This window comes from Gallus gallus, chromosome 1 (assembly GCF_016699485.2).
Source record: "Gallus gallus isolate bGalGal1 chromosome 1, bGalGal1.mat.broiler.GRCg7b, whole genome shotgun sequence".
Lineage (NCBI taxonomy): Eukaryota > Metazoa > Chordata > Aves > Galliformes > Phasianidae > Gallus > Gallus gallus.
In genome coordinates, this window is record NC_052532.1 from 68,395,824 (window position 1) to 68,417,717 (window position 21,894).

Genomic DNA, 21,894 nt, shown 5'->3' on the forward strand with positions numbered 1-21,894 from the left:
TTTCTATGAGCCTGTCCCTATCACTTTGTCATATATATATATATATATATGTATTCATAATGCTCTTTTGTCCATTATTAGCAAGATCATACAGTCATACAATCATAGAATAACAGAATGGTTTGGGTTGGAAGGGACCTTAAAGCCCACCCAGTTCCAACCCTGTGCTGTGGGCAGGGCTGCCACCCAGCAGCTCAGGCTGCCCAGAGCCCCATCCAACTTGGCCTTGAGCACCTCCAGGGATGGGGCACCCACAGCTCCTCTGGACAGCTGTGCCAGGGCCTCACTGCCCTCTGAAGGAAGAATTTCCACTTAACACCTAACCTAAATCTCCGCCTTTTTAGTTTAAAACCATTCTCCTTGTCCTATCACTACACTCCCTGTTAAGGAGTCCCTCTCCAGCTCTCTTGTAGGCCCACTGTGTGTACTGTAAGGAAGTTAAGTAGCAATAAGGGAAAGCAAGTAGTATGCTCAGTAAACATCCAGTACCTTTGCTTCCTAAGCTTCAGCTGAGTCCCAACACCCTTTCAAGATACAGAGAAGATGATAGCTTACTTGTATCAGCATCACCATTCACTGTACTGCTATACATAAGCCTGAACATCCCTCACTCATACATCTAGCTTTTCATACATTTAGTTTTCCCATTTGCCTTTACATGTCAACAAAGTATTCCACAAACACTCCTTAGCCGTGCATACAGGTGCTTATCCAATCAGAGCCATAGGCCATTTCTTTTGCTTTTCTCTTCTTCTACAGATGCTCTTGGTTCTCAGCCTTGCTTTCTCATGCTGTTTATCTTGCTTCACAGCTGCTGCTCTGAATAGTCTTTCTTGTATTCCCACATAATAAAATAAATAAAATAAAATAAAGTAAGGTTTATTTGTCCCTCTTAGCCCCTCAGCCCACACTAGGGTCTCAAGCCACTCGTGTCCCCAACCTCTTGCTTTATCCCAGCCTCTGGGTTTGCTGACTACCTAACCTGCCAATGGAAAATATTCATACATTCAGACGTCAGCCATTAGTTACCTATTAAATCTGGGAATTAGTGCTGGTAAATAAAGGCAGGTCAGCAGGCCAAGTTGAAGCTAAGCTGTCCACATCACCAGAAGGAAATGGGAAGGGTCTAAGAGGTGTTTAGCTGCAGGGATGGAGTTACTCATTTCTGGCCTTTCTGTGACAGAGCGTGCCTGGTGGTATAATCCTCTCTTGCTTTTTCCCTTTGAAGACAGCTGTTGCACCAGAAACTCCTAGCAAAAGTGGAGGAATTGTAAAACCATTGGCTGGAAAGAAGGAGGATTTTAGGATTAGTAGTCTGAGGCTTAGAAACCTGGGTAGGTAACTGAGAGACAGGCTAGGCACTGGCGCCATGGAACTTGGTGGGAATTAAACTGTCAGGTGAGGCTCCAGCTCAAAAATTAACTTTGTGAAGGCGGAAAGCTCCAAGTCCCTTCTCCCTGCCCTCAGCAGGGACATGAGCTCCTCATCTGCTCCTCAACCCAGCAAGGTTCTTGCTGACCAGCCCGGGCTGCCTCTCTGCTGTCATTCCACTTTCTCTCCTTGGGAAAAGTCAGGCAAAGGGCAGGAGAGAAGAGTTTCTCTAAACAAACAAGCACTTATCCATTGGCAACCAAAGCAAAGCACTTTGTCCAGAAACACCCTCTTGGAGCAGCACAGACAGCCTATGTCCTTTAGAAATAGGCCTTATTCACAGGGTTTCTGTGGCCCCTGGCCTTGATGAGAGTCAGCACTTGGTGCTTGAGGTGGTTGTTCTGTTAGGTAGAGTGTCTGCTACGTTCCCCTGGAAATGCCTAATATGAGCATGATGATGGCAAATGTTCTTCCCATTCCCTTCCCAGAAGAGAGGAACGGAGAGGTTGTGGATGCCCTGTCCTTGGAGGAGGTTGGATGGGGCCCTGGGCAGCCTGGTCTAGTATTAAATGTGGAGGTTGGTGGCCCTGCCCGTGGCAGGGGGTTGGAGATTCATGATCCTTGAGGTCCCTTCCAACCCAGGCCATTCTGTGGACCAGAGACACAGAACCATTTGTATAAATAGCTAACGTCATAATATTTTGGCCTCTGTATACGTACAAACATACATATATGTATATGTAAATACACCTATGGTTTGAAACCTAAAGCTATGTTTTCAGGAATTAGTTACTACAAAGAAGAAAACGTAAGAAGTATTAACCAAAACAAGCTTTAAGCCACCCAAAGCTTTAATTTAGCCACATAATGAATACAAGCTTCCCAGGACAGGCACTGGCAGGGTGCTTGTGCACATGGCACCTGTCCCTGCTTGCTTCCAGTGATGCATGAAAAGGGCCGCCTTTGCAAATCATTTCCTGTTTATAATGCCTCCTGGTGCTTACAAGGTCACAACTAACAACTTCAGCTGTTACACAGAGACGCACATTGCTTTTTTATTCCCCACCTGCAACCTTTTTGATCCGTGTTTCATCACCAGCTTTTCTTCTGTTGTCATATAACAACTGTATATAGACCAGCAGCACTAGAGTCACTCATTCACCTCAGACAAGTCCGTCAAACTAATAAATAATCCAGGGTTGATCCAGAAGTAATGACTTGACTCATGTATGAGGATCTCAGGCTCAGACCTGAAAACCCTGACAACACGTCTCTGCTGTCTTCCCTGGTACTATTGATCCTCCCAATCACCTGCTGATAAGATAAGGAGCATAGTTGGTACAGCCAGCTCTGACTTCCTGGTCTGCGTGTGCATGTGGCAGCCAAGGCATAGGACGTGGTGCTGTGGCTGCACTCCCCGTTTCCTCCTGGGATTTGGCACCTCCTGTCTTGTCTTTCTGAGCGACTGGAGGGGAAGGGAGGCAGCTCCACTCCCTGGGCTACTGGAAGGACTTCTGAGCTCCAGTTTGCATTTTCCCTTCTCAGTGTGTTGCTACAAGAAAAGCTTCTGCCTAGCATGGCTGATAGGTAAGAGAAAATCATACTAATCTCTAACATGAAAGGGAAATGAGAACGGCATACTTGCATGGGAGATGTAGAAGGGAGTTGGGTGAAATGCAGTGCTGTTTCTGTTCAGTTCTAGAACCTCCCTTCAGCCTGAAAAGTTGGTGAGGACTGAAAAGACAAGAGAAATGTAAACTGCTTTAGCTAAAATAAGGGAATGCTGAGATTTTGCTTGGATAGAGCTGATATGTAGAATCAGTCCTTCAAATCTGCTCAGAACCTTGATGGTGTTGGCAAAGCAGCTGCCCATTGCTGTGTTTGTCTCTTGTAAAGGCTTTTTCATTTCCACCTACAAGACCTGTTGTACTGATGTTTTTGTATTCCAAATACTGAGTTTATACTAAGAAAAGCATCACTGGGCCCAGGAGAAGGACAGGCACAGTGGCAGAAGTGGAAAACCAAGAGAGTTGCTTATCTCTTCAGTTAAACCTGTGAGTTGATAGTAGTATTTCGCATCATTTGAAATATTTTTTCTTTTTAAGTGATTGAGAACTTCTTTTAAATGCTTGCTCATCAGGCTTTCCAGACTCTTTACTTCTCTACACTGAGATTAAAGGTTTTTTAATAATTGGATTCTGTTCAAAGGTTCTCTGAAGATAAATTTACTTTAGAGAAGATGCTTGACCAAATCTCCCTTTCAAGGCTCTGTCTGACCCATTTGCAATACGTGTTTTTCTTGCTTTGACTTTATTGACTTGCTCACATGACTATCCACACATCCTTCTTACATGCTCTCCACCTCTTGAGTCAGTTCTCATTTATAGCAATAAACACCCTCTTGCTGGGGAATTGTTTTGTACATAATGAAAGTTTCACGCAGGAAAATGACTTGGAAAAAACAAGCACATCCTCTCTAGCTTTCATGTTTCACTTGACATCTATAACCAGGTGGAAACGTTAATTCCTTTTGCTCCAGCTGCACTGGTGTTGCATTCAGGCTACTATTGCAGAGACCTTCCCCAAAAAGCCTTTTTAGCTCTTACAACTGCAAGCCAGGCGTTCTTGTTTCTGGATGGCGCTTTGTGCACGTAAGGACCTGTGAGCAAGGCTGCAGCTGGATAAAGTCCAATTGGCCAGATTTCTTGCATAGATAAAACTTATTATATGAGAAAACACCAGTCTAACAGCTGAGAGGTTTCACTGTAAGCAGGAGGCTGAGAAATAGTGACCAAAAAAAATAATCTCTGTTTTCAGTGATACATGCAATTTTATTGAAAATCAGCACAAATATGCAATACTCTTTCTCAGGAAAGCTTTACTTAAAAACTGCATGTCATGGATTTGCATAAAGATTTGCTTTTTGCACTTCTCTGACCTCATATGTGTTAGCTAAGTTTATTGGCCTTTTTTAAAGCAATACTCTCAAGAGCTTTTACGAGATGTCTATGTAAGTTGATAAACGAGTTCTTTGCTTTGGCAGGGACGTATGTTTCTGTACTCAATGTGTAGAGGTGCTCTGCTCTGTTTGGAAATTAGAGGGACAACAAAACAGAAAGAGTCCACAGTGATGTTGCAGTAGCACCTAGCAGAGAATCAGGAGAGAAAAGGCATTCATTTTATAAAATTAAACGCATGAAACATTCTATAAAATTTCTAGAGGAGCAAAGATCGAGCAGAGCCCTACAGTCCTTTACAAACACAGCACAAATCTGCAAAGAGCAGTCCAAGAACAAGCAGAAGGTATTGAAGGGATTACAGATTTCCTGCGTAGAAAAGAGACTTTTTTTTTAACCAAAATGCATACATACTAAGATATATGCTTATAGAATACTATGCATAGAGTAGAAAAGAATACTGACAGCCGCCCTGAACTTTCACGTACATTGGGTATTCAGTAGACGGCAGATTCCTACCTACCACTGGTAGATACTTCCAAGGTAAAGAACGAATTGCACATGATATGTCAGCACCCATCTGAAGGCACGAGCTGATGCAGAGGAGCAGAGAAACCAGCAGTCCAGAAACCAGGAGGAAAGTGATGCAATAAAATTAGATCAGTCCAAGGGAACATGAAGTTCCCTTCTGGAGTCTGAAAACTACCTCTGTACTGCTCTGGAAACTTGCTGATCCTGTTTCTGAGACTTCAGCCAAGCTGTTGAGATGAGCAATTTTCTGTGTAATGTTGGTTTGTGAGCTCTTCTGAGAAGGAATTCCTCTTATGACCCTGGAAAGAAGGTGGAAAATCAAATAAAAAGCAAAACTGGTGATGGCTTCTGTGACAGGTTGTGTTGCTGACTCTTGTGAAGCTGAGAGGCTTGTACAGGCTGCACGGCCTGTATCGATATCACAGTGCCAAAAGCACACGTCTGCTGTGCAAGCAGAGCCAGGGGTGTGGGCAAGGCCAAACACTTATGTATATAAATACATCTGCTCTGCGACAGCCTCCTTCTGATGCTCTGCAAGACCTATGCAAAAATTGTCCTTCTTTTAACCCTAGGAACAAACATATCCTTTGGCTCCCACATACTAGTATTTTTAGCTCTCTCCTTCATTGACACCTATTCAGGTACAGATCCAAATTCAGGTGATCCTGTACATATACCGTCCATCATCTTGAGGTAACACAGAGCCTGAGCCAAAACTGAAGGTCAGTGCCCCAGCACAGCTGAGGTACACGGTGGCTGAGATGCCCCATTGCAGGCAGACCTGGGTCTGGTCACCAAATATTACAGCTCTTAGCCATACCCTGCTGAGAGAGGTTGCTTTCCCCACTAAACAACACCAGATATAAGATTAATATCACACATATTCTTTGTGCTCCTCAGCTGCTGTAGCTTATCCTCTGGTGCACTAATGCAAACTGGCTGTTTCTGCCTCTTAACACTGGGATATGAACTCCTTTGGGCAACCGACTTTCAAGGAGTTAAGTGCAGACTGCTTATGCTTTTCAGGATTTAAATCCTGGGCTGTTGAGCTCCATCCCGCAGCTACTCAGACGATTCTGGAGAAAAAGTCTTTCTCAATATTAGTGAAAAATGTTCCAGTTCTCCAGGCACAGTTTGCTATTTTTTGTTTTCTGCTGAAGCATGTAACTTCGACTAGTAGTTTCGTATCCATCCACAAAGTACAGTCCAGGACAGAAGACACACAGTGTCTTGATATATTGCTTCTCAACTGATATCCAACTACTTGATTAATGCCCTTGTTTCTGCAATGCCTTCCCTCCCTGCCAACAACAGGTGTGCCTATCTGGCTCACTTTTGCTCTTCCTTGATATCAAGCTGCCTTGCATCTAGGCTGCCAAATCAGGAAACTGTTTGTGATCTTATCACTACATCTGCTAGAGAGCATGGAATCTGCCACTGGTCAAAGGATGCAGCATGTATCTCCATCCTGACCAGAAGAAGAGAATAGGACATAGCAGCTAACAGTCTGGAGGCTCAGAGCTGGGCTTGACGATGCCTTGGTCTGACACAGAAGAATCTGTTGTAAAATCATGAGAGGTTTCTCAAATGGCTGTTTGAAAGACAAATTTCAGCACTTCTTCAGAACATCTGCTTTGGAGGAGAAATTTAAATTTATTGGCGTGTTCTCCTCTAGGCACTGATGCATGTGCTGGTTTGCAATTTATTAGTTCAACTGTCATTTCAAGATTAATTCACTTCTCTTTCTTCTCCCTGTTCCTGGTGGAAAAGATCTGTGATATTATGCCTTACTGTGGACATAATGCCCCGGACCTGAAGCTACCTTTGGGCAGTTCATCACAATAGCACCTTCCCAAATCTTGTTGGTAGATGGATGGATAGACTTCTGAAAACTGTACATTGCTATGCAGGAAAAAAAAAAGTCCATTAAAATCAGGAAGGGACCAGTTTGGATAGATTTATATAAATATTTGAGATCAGTGCATACAAGGATTTAACTGTATACAGATGCTATGTTTGGAGTCTTAGTCCCCCTTCATCCTTCTAGCTTCATGCTAGGCCGACTATGCCTGTGGGTAAAGGAAAGCATCTCTAGTATGGAGAAAGAGTGTATATAAGATAACTAGAAAAGCATCAGAGAGAAAGTTCTTTGCCTTCTGTTTTTCTGGGTAGGTAACAATCTGCTTGCTTCTGGTTTGTACGTAGAATCCTTCTCAATGAAACTATACCATATTTACCATATATTTTTTTTTATTTCACTGCATGGAAAATACAGCAGGTTAATAAGCACCTTGTTAAAATGTGTTCTAAAATAACCTTAGGGAAGACTCATGTTTTCTTACAGGTTACCAGCATTCTTTAGATTTTAACATTGACCATAAGCTCAATGTTTTTTAGAGCAGACTGACAGAAAGATGCAGGGACAAGAGAAAGCTCTCCTGTTGACATGCTAGTGTCCAGAACGTGGTTAGAGTGACTTCAGAAGATTCTAGAAATGACTTTCAAAAATAATGGTACGCATCTTCCTTAACATGTGCATTTCTTTGTATTTCTTGGCAGGAAGGCCTTAAATCATGAACTTTCTAAACTTTTCAATGAGATGTGGGATATGGATGTTAACCGCTTTACACCTGGGAAAGATTATGCAATTGAACTGCAGGTAACTAATTGCTAAGTGACATGAGGATGGGCAGAGTGGTATTGTAGGAAAAAAAAGTCTGTGAAGCTGCCTTTTGCTAAAAGAATTGCTTATGCTTCATCATTTCTATTAATGGCATAGGCAAGACTTCTGAGTGAGAATCACTTAGGAGAAGGAATACTACAGAGAATTAGTTAATGTTCCACAGGACCCAGAAGCTGGTAGCATCTCTCAGACGCCTGTCCTGAGTCCTAAAATCTTCATCTGTGACTTGGAGGATGAGAAGACGGAATGCAACGTCTCAGTTTTTCCAGATGAGAGCAAACCATGGTCAGGGCTGCCGTTCAGCTGGACCTTGGCAGGCTAGAGGAACAGGCTGAAAAAACATCATGAAATTCAAGAAGTGTCCTTCTTGAAATGCAAATGGAAGAAAAAAGTTGTGAAATTTCCTTCTGTGGACATTTTCAATATTCAACAGAATGACACCTAGAGCAATATAGCCTGAATTCAATGTTAACCATAATTTGAGCAGGACTAGAGACGTTCTGAGGTCTCCTTTACCCTGGATAGTTCTGTGCATATGGTTATGCGTGTGCATGACTGCTTGTCTGTACAATCTGGGTGGCTTGCAGTAAGAGACAAGAGGAGGCAGGTTCCAAGACATTTTTGAGAAAACTGAGGAATTCCTGGGTCTCAGCTGGAGAGTGGAGTAGCAGAGGTGTGAGAAAGAAGGGTTTCAGGGTTGTTGCTGCTCCTGATGTTGATAATAAAGTTGAAAGAGACTTACCTCTAGCCAAAATGCATGCAGGGAAAGCTTCTCCCACATGCTTTCTCCATTTCACAGAACAAGGCTCTAGATACTCCTTGCCCATGTTAACTTACAGTTATTCATCCTTTCTCCTCCTGCCTTGAGAATGCCTTTTGTGGAACAGAAACTTGAAAATCATTGGAAAGCCACATCTGTTTTGGATGTGCTTATTGGTCACATCGATTAAAATATCTGCTTTTAAGCAACCAACCAGAAGTCTTTGAAAACTTTGGAGCACAACCATGCACCAGTCCAAAGATGACAGAACAGCACAGATGCCTCAGCATCACCCTGTCACTGGGGCAACTGCTAGAATGATGGTCAGGAAGTGAGAAAGGGAAGACGAAGGCTGAGCCTGAGGGAGCCACGGTAGTTACTGATCCATCACATGGATGCTCAGTCATCTGTGAACAAGAGTCAACAGAAAAATTTCAGTCTTCTGCAGTGCCAGAGATTATGTCTGTCTTCATGCTGGCAGCTCTTCAGTAATATCTTCTCTTGTTTTGTAGGACAATCATTCCTAACACAGGATCCTGATAGGATCGTGCTTTTTGTTTTCATTATTATAAAGGCAGCTGCCGTCTCCTCTGAGAACATTTTACTTCTGTTGTTTCATTCTGGTCTTTCTCCCAGGGAAAAGCAGATGCTGTATTGCAAGGTGACAGTGTTGTCCAGGACAGTGCAGCCAGACATCTGTTTCACTACGTAAATGAAGAACGCCTGAAGAACATAAAAACTTTTGCAAGTGAGACCTGCTCTTTTGTTAATGGTGGGAGTGACACGAAGAATCTGAGTTGGTTTTATGTGTTTACCTAAAACATAACACTGCATTTAATTTGGATGATCAAATGAGCAGAAGGTGAGGTTCATCAGGCTGCAAGTCATTTGAAGGTAGTTTCCCGAGTGTTTATAATGTAGGTTATCTGTAGTCTTGGTGTCAGGAAGAGCACCCTTTTCTGCTATAGTCAAGATCTGAATTTCTCTGAGGCTCTCCAACTACAAAGCAAAGTGGAAGAGAGTCTTGTCATTCCTTTGATGTTATTCCATGTATTGAAAAAGATGTCGAAGTCATCTTTCCTCCTTTGCTCACAGCTCCTACCCTTTCACACAGCATTAGATTCACAGCTACCTCTTGCATTCCTGTTACGGTTATACTTCAAGCACGTCTATCAGTATATGTTTCCTTTCCTGGTTTTTCTTTTCCCTGGGTGCATTTGCATTATGTTGCTCAGCTGATCAAACAGTTGGCATAATAAGGAGTACCATTCTCTGTTCCCATACTCTTCACTGAGCTCACAACCCAGCCCCTCATGGACACAGCTAAGTACTGAACCCGGAGCTACTTCAGCTCTCTAACCTATGTTTTGGACCTCAAGTATTTTTTTTTTAATTATCTTATTGTATTGAATCTACCCACAGAATCCCCTGGTTGTAGACGAGAAGCAGCTCGTGATCAGAGTGAGTGAGTGGCAAGAGGGATGCACCAGGGAGAATAAAACCATCCACTCAGTGGCCATGAACTCAACCTCAGGTCATCTTATGTAGGTTCATGCTGAAATAATGCCCACAAAGCCTTCTGCTAGCATAACACAAGTTCATAAGAAGCAATCTGTAATTTAGGTGCTCAGATTTATATTTATTTATAGAGGCTCATTATTGTTTCAGCCAGTTATTTGCATTAGGGATCTCAGTACTGGGCTGTTTAACCTAAAAACAGTTGATCTGGTACTGAGCCACTCCAGTGAGAATGAAATCTGACACATAAAGGAATGACCTTCCTGCCCTATTATAGGGCAGCTTTTTATAATGGCTCTAAAGACTGGGTCACAGGTATGATTATGTCTTGTTCATCACAAGTTTCTCTTTTTCTACAGCCTTTATTTCCCTACTGGACAACTATGAGACATCAACTGGAGTAGAAGAAATAGTGACTCCAGAAGAAATAGCTGAAAACAATTGCTTTCTTGATGCCATCTTAATGACTGGAGTAATGAAAGTGAGTCACGAATTCAGTTTTGTCACTGAAGACACTGAATTACAGATACACATATCTTTGTTTTCTATCCTTCAGCTAGCTCATGAGTATCTGCTTAAAAAGAAACTAGCAAAGCCAAACCTTGCTGATTTCAAGTATCAGCTCTATGACATCTGGTTCCAGCTCTATCCCAGGAAAGAAGGAGACAGGTATGTCCAATGAATTTCTGCACAGTTCATGCAACTGCAAGCCTGAATTCCATTCACTACATGCCAAACTGGAAGGCAGTCTCAGGATATGGCCTAAGGCAGTGTACATTGGTCCCACACAGATCATGTTGAAGACTTACTGGTCAGACATTGATGATGTTGACCCTTGGGGTACATTGCTGGTGACTGGCATCCAGATGGACTTGCCATCTCAAGTCACAGGTACTCAAGTGCAGATGTTCATCCACTTTTCAATCCACGACACCATCTGCTTTTCTAAACTATCCTTCATGCATTTGTCCACGTGGCTGTTTCAGGAGATTGTGTCAAAAGCCTGACTAAAATCAGGGTAAGCAGCAGTGATACATCTGTAGCTTTTATTAACAATCTTCATCATCACAGAGCTTTAGACTTTGTGAGTAGATGGCATTGGAAGCTTTTTTGCAAAGTAAGAAGGAAAACTCAACAACCCCCAAACTAATCCTGACAAATAAACTGTTCATAGATGAATCCAGACAAGCTTGTGCATCTTTTCCTTTTACATTAGTGAATTTTAACTATTCAAACAAAATATGTATGTATTCTTGTTTATTACAGACCTGACTCCTGTGGTTTTGAACATGTTTTTGTTGGAGAAACAAGGCGTGGTAAACAGATCTTAGGTTTGCACAACTGGGTGCAATTTTATCTTCAGGAAAAGCATAAACAAATTGACTACAAGGGATACATCGCTCGAAAGAACAAAACCAGGGTAAGAACAAGCAGGGTGGCCTTGAAAATAAGATCAATAGATGCACAGAGGAAAATTGAGTTAATGAATCAGGGCACCATGATGCAGATAGCATTGCATTTTTCCCTGTATACATTTAATCACAGCCACAGTCACTGACAAATACCCTCTCATCCTCTTCCTACTGAGATCTATGGTTATTGTACATCCAGCAGGTGCCTACATTTCTAGACCCCTTCAAAGTATCTTTGTGCCAAAAGGCTGGCAGCACAGTTATTCAAACAAAACAAAGTTCACTGGTTTAAACTGCTTTCCATCTGTTGTCCTCAGAGGTATAAGGTTACCTTAGGTAGGAAAGGTAGAGCAGTTCAGAAGTTGTAGAACCATAAGCAGGAAGAATTGTACCTACAATCCAGAATCTGATACTATGTGTGGTCACAGCTGTATTGGAGATGACTGCATTGTTATTTTTTATGTTTTCAGCCTGATAGAGATGACCAAGTTTTGAGCATACAGTTCAGCTGGAAGGGCTCAGTCAAGCCAATTGGAAGCACCTTTATTGGTGTCAGCCCTGAGTTTGAATTTGCCCTTTACACCGTCATTTTTCTGCTGTCTGAAGAAAGAGTCACACGTAAAACAGTGAAGATAGAAGAATATGAACTACAGATTGTAGTTTGTCGCCACGGGCGCCACATTGGAACAGCATATCCAGTACTCCTCAACACCAGTAATGAAGATTAGTAGGTACAGTGATCAGGCAACATTCCTTCCTTTCTTTTTTTTTCCATGAGGGGGAGGGAGTAAATTGATGTGTTGTTTTGTACAATTCATTTGTAATGTAAATTAATGAGTTGTTCCCTTTTGATTTGCAGTGAAGTGTTGAATCAATAGCGTGCCATGTTCAAGTGTCTGACCCACACTGAAATACGCTTCTTTTCATATTAAAGTCTGTATTAAACTTCTATCAGCCTTCCTGAATGCATTATACTTTCCACCAGATATTAGAATTTGGAAAAAGGTCACATTTATTTCTCTTATTTGTTAGCCACTGCATATTTGAAAGAGCAGTAACCGCACATCTCTTACATTTTTTTTCCTGTTTTGTTTTCTCATCTCATTAGAGGTTAATTTCAAATGGAATTTTACAATTGCAGTGCCCAGGATATGCAGGAAACACATTCAACTGTGAGAATGATCATCAGGTCAACAGCAAGTCTGTCACTGCACCCAGGCTTTGGCCTGCCTCCAGATGCCACAGTAGGCTCTATCTCACCTAACTTTAGAAGTCCCTGATATCGGCACCTGTTTTGCATTACAGTCAGTGATGTCTGCAGTGACTTATCTGCTTGTGTAACATGTGTTAGGGTTAGATTAATTGTCCTGTATAATCCATTGACAACAATAAGATACCACTGGGGATGCTGGTCCTATTCCTGGACATGATCACTTATCTGCAACAGCAGGACATCTGCTCTCATTCTTCCAGAATGCGTTCTATATTCCAAGGAAAGGAATATGATACATTTCCTTATCATGCCAGTGCAGAAAAAATTATCAAACGTGGCAGAAAGTGAATAGACAGAGTTGATACCATAAGATATTTTCCAATGCCTCTGTCCAGAGACTTCCACTAGCCTGATGCTGCCAGGCCACTGCATGCTCATTTCTGCTCTTGGTGCCCCGTGTTGTTACTGCACAGTTGTTTCCCTTGTAAGATTTAGTTGATACATCTTGTGTCTTGGCAGTTAGCAGGTTTAACAAATAAAGCTAGCTAGATCCGTAAATAAGCAGAAAATGGTGGGAAAGAATGTGCAAGTGGATGGTCTATTAGCAAATACTCTTGCTAAGCTCAAGGAGAGAAGAGGGCAGTGAGCAATCAAAGTAGAGACACAGAGTGAGGATTTGGTTCTGCCCAGTGTGTTACAAGAAAGTGCAAACAAGAAGCATGGTGACCTCAAGCACTCAGGCATTCACTGGTGTATGGGAAGGGTGATCATGGAGTGCCTGTGTGCCAGAGCTCACTCCTTGCTAGCACAAGCAGGCTGCTCTCTCTAGAGGGCAGGTATGCAATGAGCTCGGCTCTGGGCTGCAGGAAGAAGCTGCACTACTGCACAGGTGTATCTCTAGAAATAGGAATAAGAGTCAGTGTAGGATTTCAATGTTCTGTCAGTTCACAATAATCCCAAACAGAATGGCCCCTGGGAAAGCTGGCAATGAGATCATGTGCTCCCACCATGCAGGAAAAAGGAACTATAGGCTCTAACAGCACTGCAGCTGCCATATCCCCAGGTGTAGGGAGAAGCTCCTCCTTGTCATGTTGGGAGTTCTCCAAACCTCTTCTAAAAGAGAAGGAGGCACTGCCTGTTCTGTGATCCTGACTGATCCTTCCCAACAAATGTGGGATTGTTAGGAATGAGACCCACATGCAGCACAAGATGAGGTGGCCTCTCCAAGTTTTCTCCTGGAATAAAAGAAGGAATGACAAAAATACCTACAAGAGTTTTAAATCAATTCACAGGAAAGAATGATAGTAGCAAATTTCTACAAAGAAAATAAGAGAAACAGTATAACCATTTCTATATCATTTGATTCCCCAAAATACTGCATAGAATGTGGCTGTAGATCCGATCACTCTCACTGAAGTTATACAGAAAGAAATGTAAAGTCTGTCTGCATTACAGAAGAGAGAGAAACAATATAATACATAAGAAATGATCACAAACAGAAAATCACTTAGCTGGTTGTGGTAACATCATTCAGCTTCAGTCTCCCTAAATAAAATAAACAGTAGTCTAAGGTCAGTGGAAAATGTTTAGTAATATCATTATGTTTAGATGAGAGTAGGAAATTTGTTGAATGAATTAAGATGGAGCTGTGCTGGCTTCCAGAAAGCTAGGCACGCACAATTTCAAGTAAGTGAACTTGCTCAATAGTTTCTTCAAATAAAAAAAAAAAAGGGCAGCAGGTGTTGCTATTTTCTAATGCAGGAACACTTTGATAGAATTACCTTGCACTCAATGCCAATGATGGCAGAGGAATTTAAAACACAGAAGCAGTTTTTCCTCAAAGTACAAGTGCTGTTAGCTACAGCCACAGTACAAGATGCTAAGAGTGAATGCATTGGTACGCTAGGACAGTTCATCATCCCTTAAGCAAACTCTCGCAGCAGAACAAGATTGTCTTTAGGGTAAGCATTCCAAAAAGAAGTTGCTGAACCCCACTGATGGCAGCTAGACTCTAATACCAGGCATAACAATGGCTCAGTATTGAAGATACCCAGCCACCAAGGAAGGAACTGTAACACAGAGCCCCATGACCAGGGCTTGGTTTTGTGATGTGCAGATGTGTAATCTTGTCTTGGCTTCAGTAAGAAAAATTGTTGCTGAGCTTTTAAGTGAGAATCTATACATTATAGCCAGCAAGACAATGAAACAAAGACAGGAGTGAAATTACTGAGCCTGGGTGAAAGAGTCAAGAGGGCATTAGAAAAATACCTAAGCAAACAGCTAACAAGTGGTGCATGCCAAAGGGTGATGGACTTCTAAAATAAAGTCAGAGTGGAAGCTGACCCACTGGGTTGGCTCTCAGGACATGCAGCCCCTTGGTGAGCACCATGCTACACTGTGTGCTGGCTCAGGAAGAAGGTGTGGAATTGAGCCATTACAGCTCCCCACCTTTCAGTGGCTTTGGACTGCATTTCCTCTGTGAATTCTCAGAAACATCCGTAGATCCTTCCCATATTTCGCATTCCAACCTGTGCTGCTGAGACAGCATGGGATCATAGGGTTACAAGGCCTGATCCACCCCTTCTAGAGGTAAGCACTGGCCTGGCTGAGGGCACAGGCAGGGATGCCCCTCAGCAGCTCCAGGTGCTTCATCTGGAGGGCACCAACAGCAAAAAAAAAAAAATCATACGAGCTGCCTCTCCTCAGCCTCCTGATGGCACTGACCAGGCAGGACACAATGCCTCTTGCTATGAGGAACACACCCCTAGTTCCTCAAATTGTTCTGTGGAAAAAAAAACAAGGCCTCAGGAAGCACAGAACAATACCCAAAGCTAAGTTAAAGCTAGAGCAGCTTTTGCTGCTTCTGGCTTGCCTTCACCTTGGACTGCTCCAAAGGCAGTTATTTCAGGCCTGCAAGCTGCTTGTGCAAGAGAGTTCAAGAGTTTTTGTAGCTTTGTTACTCCCAGCTGGTTAGGCCTATCAAACAGAGAAACAAATTCAGAGAGCATTGTTATGAAGAACTGACCTGAGGGGGATGTACTCATGGACGTATTTCCTTTTCTTCCCTGGAAGTTATGTGCTCTTAATGTCCAGCCAGCACATGTGGGGCTGGTAGGGTCAAAAGGCAGTCCATGATAATATACTGCCAGCACCAGGCACTCAGGACAGGGGGAGGACTATGTCACATTTTGCATTGAGCTGCTGAAATTTCAGTGTAGGTCCAAATCCCCCATTAAGCAAAGGCCTACAGAAGCTGTAGCCAGATCATCTTTAACTCTACAGAGGACAGTGAATATGCAGAGTGCAAGGAAAAAAAGTCCTAAAATGCCCTCCATACGGGGTAGTGAGACGTCAGTCTCCAATAACAGCTCCGTAACTCAATTTATGTTCATTGCATGACTTAATGGTATGAGAAACTGAGCACATAATTGCTATAAATCAGTTGACGAGCCTTAGTTGGAACTTACTTGACCTCTGCTGCCTTTTGTCTTTAAGACATCTCAGCCAAACACTAGCATGCAAGGAGCACAGCACAGCTACCTTCCTTCGGCTTCTGTCACATTTGTAGCTCTTTCTTGAACCTGAAACTGAAATTACTCAGTACAAGCAATATCCATTGAAGAAACAATAACAAAACAGCAATGGTCCCACTAAAATTGGTCCCAGAGGAATTACCAGCTTGGTACTCTTGCTAATATAATTCCAGAGAATCCATTTCAACTACAGCATGACACCAGGACTGCCTCTCCCTTCTGCCAGGCAGTTACATTTCTACCAGGCCTAATAATGAAAGTATTAGATTTTAAAGCTTAAAAGCTATTGTGCCTTTATCTTAATGAGGTGTGGCAAGAAAAAAATCCAGTGAAGGAAGCCCCAGGCTTCCTCTGCTTACATTCACCATGCAGGAACTTTGATGTGCTGTTGTTAGTTCTACAGAACTGCTAGTATCGCAGGCTCCCCTTGGGAGCTGTGTTGGGATTAAGTGCAGGGGGATTTCCATCTAGTGAAGAAACAGCAAGTAAAGAGTAATATCAGAGAAAAAGAAACTCAGGCATATGTAAGGTCAGTAAGTATACAGGCGTTAGGCTAGAAAGATTATCGCATTAGAAAGGACTAAACAGAGATGATTAGAAAGCTTACCTATGTCCTGGGCTTGCCAAAAAGACTCCAAGAGGAGCAATCTCCAAAGAAAGAGACCTCTCCTCTGTGGCAGTCAGCCCTTAAATGGGGTCTCGGAGAGGTGGAGCCAGGCTCCACCCCTTTCTGTCACACAGGTCAATTGCCTTCACCTGTGCTCCCATGGCTGACTCAGAGCTTGCCTCAGGTGGTCAATCAGAGGTTCAGCTGTGATTCAACAGTTCCCATACAGACACACATCAAAGGATCATCCCATTAGTGGCTGATCCTTTTTCAGAACCGTAGCGAGTTACTGTAAATAGATGTTGATATTTCACTATCCAGTCTTAAATAAGAATTTCAAGATGTGCGTGACAAGCTGTACTTTGGAGCACGCTGTATCTTTTTTTTTTTTTTTAGCCCAGTCTTTCACAGACAGCTTAACATTTGATGGAGATACTTCTATGGAAGAATTCTTCTAAATAAAGCAAATCCATGTGGTTAAGAAAAGGTATACAGACACACTGTATGTATACCCTGACACAAATGACATGACAATTTATCTGCATTTAAATACATGTACATAAGAGATTTAGTCATACGATACATGTTTCTAGACACGAGGAAAAGTGTGTGTGTAAATTTGAGTTTGATGGTAGAAGCTGTGCTCTGATTCACTTGTTTTATTTTGTTTTCTTTTCTTTTCTTTTTTCCTGAAGGAGACTAGAAAAGCCAGCCTATTGCTGTGGGATGCAAAACAGTAGAAAAGATTGTTTGAAATAAAGTGCCTATGGCAAGCAAGAGCTGAGCAGAGATTTAAAATATTTTCAGTTTCTTAAATAAATATTTTTATTTTCCCTGTATATTCCAAAACTTGATCAGCCATAATTACTTTTACTGCCTGGAAATCTGGTCCTGAGCTCCTCTAAAATATGCCCTATAGCACCGGCTGACATTTGTTTGCACACAAAAATGTTACATGGAGCAAGTTCAAGAGTTTCTACAGCTGTTGAAACCAACTCTGTTGAATGTTAAAAGCATTCAGTTTATTTCAGGTTTGGGAACTTCCCAGAAGCCCAGAGCTGTCAGATCCCATTACAGGATTTCACTGCTCCTCAGAGTATTTGTTCATATTTTCATGCGTGGCAGCGCAGAAGTGAAAATACACCTGAGTCAGCAAAGCCTGTGGTGTGATCTCTAGCCTTGTCCCTTCACTCTTCTTTTTCCATTATGTTCACCACACAAGTGTTCCTAAGGACTTCTTGAAGCTCCAAAGAGATGAACACTTCAAATTCTACTGCTGCTCTCATTTTCTGACAGATTTCCCCACTGCCCCTGACTTTATTATTACTGACCTTCTTTTACAGAAGGCATGTTTATGTGTTCATAAAATGTCCCCTTTTCCCATACAGACAATAAGTTTTAGGTTTATTGTAGTTTCTACTCAATTGCCTGCAACACATATTGAGTCTAATGCTCCTCCATAGCTCCCCAGACCAACTCTCCTCTCCCCAGATCTTCCAAATCCTTCAAAGCATTGCAGAACCACAGACTGATTCTTAAGACATCAATGCTGGGAAAGCTGTTTGGAAAGTACCTACACCTATTCTTGGCCTTTTCATCACTGGAACTCTTCAGGCCTCGAGGCAGGCTCTATCTCGTCACAGAATGACAGAAAGGCTGGAGATCATCTAGACCAAACACTCTACAGAAAACAGAGTCATCTAGAGCAGGTTGCTTGGGGCAACATTGCCTTAGGTCTTGACCAAATCTTGAGACTCCACAACTTATCTGGACAACTTATTCCAATGTTCCAGTATTCAACCCGTTTGGTTTCAGTCATACATCCTGTGTTTCAGTTTGTGCCCATTGGCCCCCATCCTATCAGTGGATTCTCCAGAGAAGAATCTAGTTTTCCTTCTTAGAATCAAAGAATCATAGAATGGTACAGCACTTAATCCTGTACGGAGGGGTGTGATTTTAAATACTTAAGAGAACATTCCTGGTTTTGTTGGCTCACCTTCTCTATCACTCAAATACCAAAATTAAAAGCAAGGAAACCATGGAGGGGTTGCACACTTCCAGTTTACACCATCAGCAAAGTGTATTTAGTGTCTTTGTTCAAGTTGGGCCTACAGAGCAGCCTCTGCGCCACTGATGGCATTGCAGAGCATTGCCTGGACACACAGCTACTCCCTTGCACAAGCTCTGCTATGGAAGTCACACAGCATTGGCAAGAGGTGGACACAAACTGGGAAGAGGCTGCTATTGTCTTCTGTTACCAGTGCTTGGGAAACTGATTTACAGCCCATCTGCAGAAGCAGAGGGACACCTAGGAGGCCAGCAGGGAGCTACTCACAGGAGCACACAGGGAAGGGGAAGCAAGGCCTCGATGAGGGACAGTCTCCTTCCAACACAGCTTTATTTGCCTCTCGACTCAAGTTCAAACAGCTGTGGCTCAGGGCAGGACCAGCAACAAGCGCTACTCAGTGACATCAGCTCAGGCATCTCCAGCCAGCCTGGCCTTGGGCACCACACGCTGATGTCACTGTGATGACACAAGGGCACCACAGTGATGCCTGAGCATCTCCCACTGGAACCCCCAGGCAGTGCCAGTGGATTTCCCTTGCCAGAAGGCAGGGCAAACACTGGCTCATTGCACAAATGGCTGCACGTGCAACCTTTGGAAAAAAACGAGACAGGAGATATTGAAATGGAGTTGTCTGCAGCAGAAACAGCCTCTGCTGCTGATCCTGAGGAGCTGATTGAGACTTCAGGCTCCGCTTCTACAGACCCTACAGGACACAATCAAGCACCAGCTGGCCATGCTGCTGGAACATCAATACAAGAAGAACAGGACTCCCAGATGTTTCCAGAAGAAGAGGAAACCAAAGGTTTACCTAGCAGTTCTTCTGAGGAAAGTGCTGGCCTAGCCAGTGTCTTCTCATGCCTCAGCTTCCCACAAAAACTCTGGGTACTGGTGGAAAGTGACCAAGTGAAGAGCATTCAGTGGGGTCACGGAGGAAATTGCATTGTAATCCAGGAAGAAATGTTCAAGGTGGAAGTTCTGGCAAGGGAAGCACCTGCGAGAGCCTTTGAGAGTACCTGCATGAAGAGCTTTGTTCGCCAGCTGAACCTGTATGGCTTCACCAAAGTGCCACAGCACTTGGAAAGATCTTTCCTTCCTCAATTTCTGGCCGAGGGAGAAGCATTTTCTGCCCATAGGAAGGTAAGTACCTCAATTGTTCTCCACACTAACCAGCTCTTGCAGAACTTAGAGAGAAGGATGTTCCATTAAAATAAGCTTTGGTCATAGAGAAGGTGAGGATGACAACAAACAGTCTGACCTTAATTTCTTTCTCTGCATGTTTCAGGTATTTTAGAGGTAGCACTGCTGAGTAGTAGTAGTAGAAATACGGACACAATATATTTGGGCTGTACCCAGGTTGTACCTACTTTCCATGGAATGGAAAAATAAATAAATCAGGATATGACAAACTCATGTCAATGTATTTGCAAAATATCTTGTCTTAGTCAGCCTAAACTGTACGATTAAATTGACTTATTGGTGTAGTTTAACTTGGCAGTTGGCTCAGCACCACACAGTCCTCCACTCAATTTCCCCATTTCTGGTGGTATGGGGGAGAGAATCAGGGGAAAAAGGATAACTCATAGGTTGAGATAAAACTATTAAGATAAAAGGAAAACAATAAAAGTTGTGTCTATATGTATATATATGTATATATAGATAGATAGATACAAATAATGGCCTTGGCTCTGTCCAGCACTGCTTAGCAGCAATTACAGACATCGATGTGCTTTACTCCCAGAACCAGACCATAGACTCATACCAGCACTCTGAAGAATACAGTTCCACCCCAGCTGAAACTAAGACACTAGTAACCCTTGTTAATACCTGCATTTGTCCTTAGCCATTAGAAGTCCTATTTCCTATATCATGCTGTCCTTCAGCCCCACACTGACAGCACCTAACTCTTCACCCTTGTATTTTTCAGTTACTCCTCTACTCTAGCCCACACTTCAGAAAAGATTATCCGCAGCTGCTGGGACACTGCAAACGAAGAGTAGCTCACAAGAGAAGACCCATGGCTGCCCCTGTCCCTGTCCCTGCCCCTGCCCTGCAGGAGGCTCTGAATAAGAACCCCCAGAAGAGCAGCCCAAATGGCCAGCCCACACAGGGAGTGGCTGCTGGGCCAGTGAGGGGCCTGCAGGCAGCAGAGCCACAAGGCACACAGGCAGCAGCGCCCATGGGGCCCCCGCCAGCCAAGAGCCCTAAGAATGACACCCTCCGAGCCCAAGGAGGCAATGTTCACATCCTACCAGGCCCTGCTGCAGCAACAGCACCGGAACACTGCCAGGTTCTGCCTTGCTCCATGCTGCCACCGAGCAGCAGCCAGACGCTGGTTGCCACTTGTGTTCCTCCATCACAGGGCACCCTGCCATTCCTGCTCCCCTCTTTCACACCTGGCTGTCCTCAGCAGGAGCTTCTGCAGCCCCCAGAAACACCACAGCTGCAGGCTCCCTGGGCCGCCCTGACTTTCCTTGACTCCTGCTTCGCAATGGCCATGAGGGCAGCAGCCATGATGATGCCACCAGACTGGCAGCCCCATGCAATCCCACACTGCCCAACGTGTACCTGCAGCCGGCACCAGGCAGATGCAGGTCATGGGACAGCTCCATAGTGTGGGACCCACTGCAGGCAGTGGGACAGAAGCCCCTACTTACACATCTCTAAGCTGTAGCTCATAGGTGAATAGCTGCAGAAATAACACCTATCAGTAATTCACCTTATTAGTTCTCATACCCCTTTGTTTACATCTTTAACTACTTATTAATTCAATTCTTCTGGAAATAAAATGTTTCAATAATAAACCTTTTCAGTTGTCATGTCCATTTGTAAAGTCATTTGTTCAACTGTTTATGAATTTAAACTCCCAGTTTAAAGCCATTCCTTCTTGTTCTGTTGCTATATGCCCTTATAAAAAGTCCCTCCCCAGCTTCTCTGTAGGCTCCCTTCAGGGACTGGAAGGCCACTATTGGGTCTCCTCACAACCTTCTCTTCTCCAGGCTGAAGAGCCCCAGCTCTCAGCCTGTACTTGTAGAGGAGGTGCTCCAGCCCTCCGATCATCTTTGTGGCCCTCCAGTCATTTTTGTGGCTTTCCTCTGGACCCGCTCCAACATGTCCATGTCCTTCTTATACTGGGGGCTCCAGAACTGGACGCAGTACTGCAGGTGGGGTCTCACGAGAGCAGAGGGGCAGAATCCCCTCCCTTGACCTGCTGGTCACACTTCTCTTGATACAGCCCAGGACA

The 21,894-nt window shown here is 43.4% G+C and overlaps 2 protein-coding genes and 1 long non-coding RNA gene across 8 annotated transcripts; 2 read left to right on the forward strand and 1 right to left on the reverse strand.

Annotated features, from left to right (window-relative positions):
* The first annotated feature begins 2,738 nt into the window (after positions 1-2,738).
* Positions 2,739-17,426, forward strand: ENDOUL (endonuclease, poly(U) specific). Of its 6 annotated transcripts, none has more exons than XM_015291360.4 (8): positions 2,739-2,958; positions 7,419-7,518; positions 8,939-9,050; positions 10,180-10,301; positions 10,377-10,489; positions 11,087-11,240; positions 11,703-11,963; positions 17,281-17,426. In XM_015291360.4, the coding sequence occupies exons 1-7, from the start codon at positions 2,948-2,950 to the stop codon at positions 11,958-11,960; spliced, it is 870 nt and encodes a 289-aa protein (XP_015146846.2). In that variant the 5' UTR covers positions 2,739-2,947; the 3' UTR covers positions 11,961-11,963; positions 17,281-17,426. The 6 variants fall into 6 exon arrangements, with proteins under 6 accessions (XP_015146846.2, XP_015146844.2, XP_040505996.1 ...); XM_015291358.4 differs by lacking the exon at positions 17,281-17,426 and adding an exon at positions 12,092-12,181; XM_040650062.2 differs by having other exon boundaries at positions 10,180-10,489.
* LOC124417891 lies at positions 12,919-18,074 on the reverse strand. Its single transcript, XR_006934326.1, has 2 exons — positions 16,586-18,074; positions 12,919-16,445 (listed from the first exon to the last, which is right to left on the reverse strand). It is a non-coding gene; the product is annotated as an uncharacterized LOC124417891 (long non-coding RNA).
* On the forward strand, positions 17,575-21,455 carry LOC418222 (heat shock transcription factor, X-linked-like). Its single transcript, XM_416447.8, has 2 exons — positions 17,575-19,790; positions 20,578-21,455. The coding sequence occupies exons 1-2, from the start codon at positions 19,137-19,139 to the stop codon at positions 21,262-21,264; spliced, it is 1,341 nt and encodes a 446-aa protein (XP_416447.6). The 5' UTR covers positions 17,575-19,136; the 3' UTR covers positions 21,265-21,455.
* Positions 21,456-21,894: the final 439 nt, after the last annotated feature.

What these genes read in the sequence shown, in the direction of transcription:
- ENDOUL (XM_040650062.2), top strand. An exon ending in ATTATGCAATTGAACTGCAG is followed by an intron (nt 7,519 to 8,938) that starts GTAACTAATTGC and finishes TCTTTCTCCCAG; the next exon opens with GGAAAAGCAGATGCTGTATT. An exon ending in CTCGAAAGAACAAAACCAGG is followed by an intron (nt 11,241 to 11,702) that starts GTAAGAACAAGC and finishes TTATGTTTTCAG; the next exon opens with CCTGATAGAGATGACCAAGT.
- LOC418222 (XM_416447.8), top strand. Translation starts at nt 19,137, where the DNA reads ATGCCTGAGCATCTCCCACTGGAACCCCCAGGCAGTGCCAGTGGATTT. An exon ending in CATTTTCTGCCCATAGGAAG is followed by an intron (nt 19,791 to 20,577) that starts GTAAGTACCTCA and finishes TGTATTTTTCAG; the next exon opens with TTACTCCTCTACTCTAGCCC.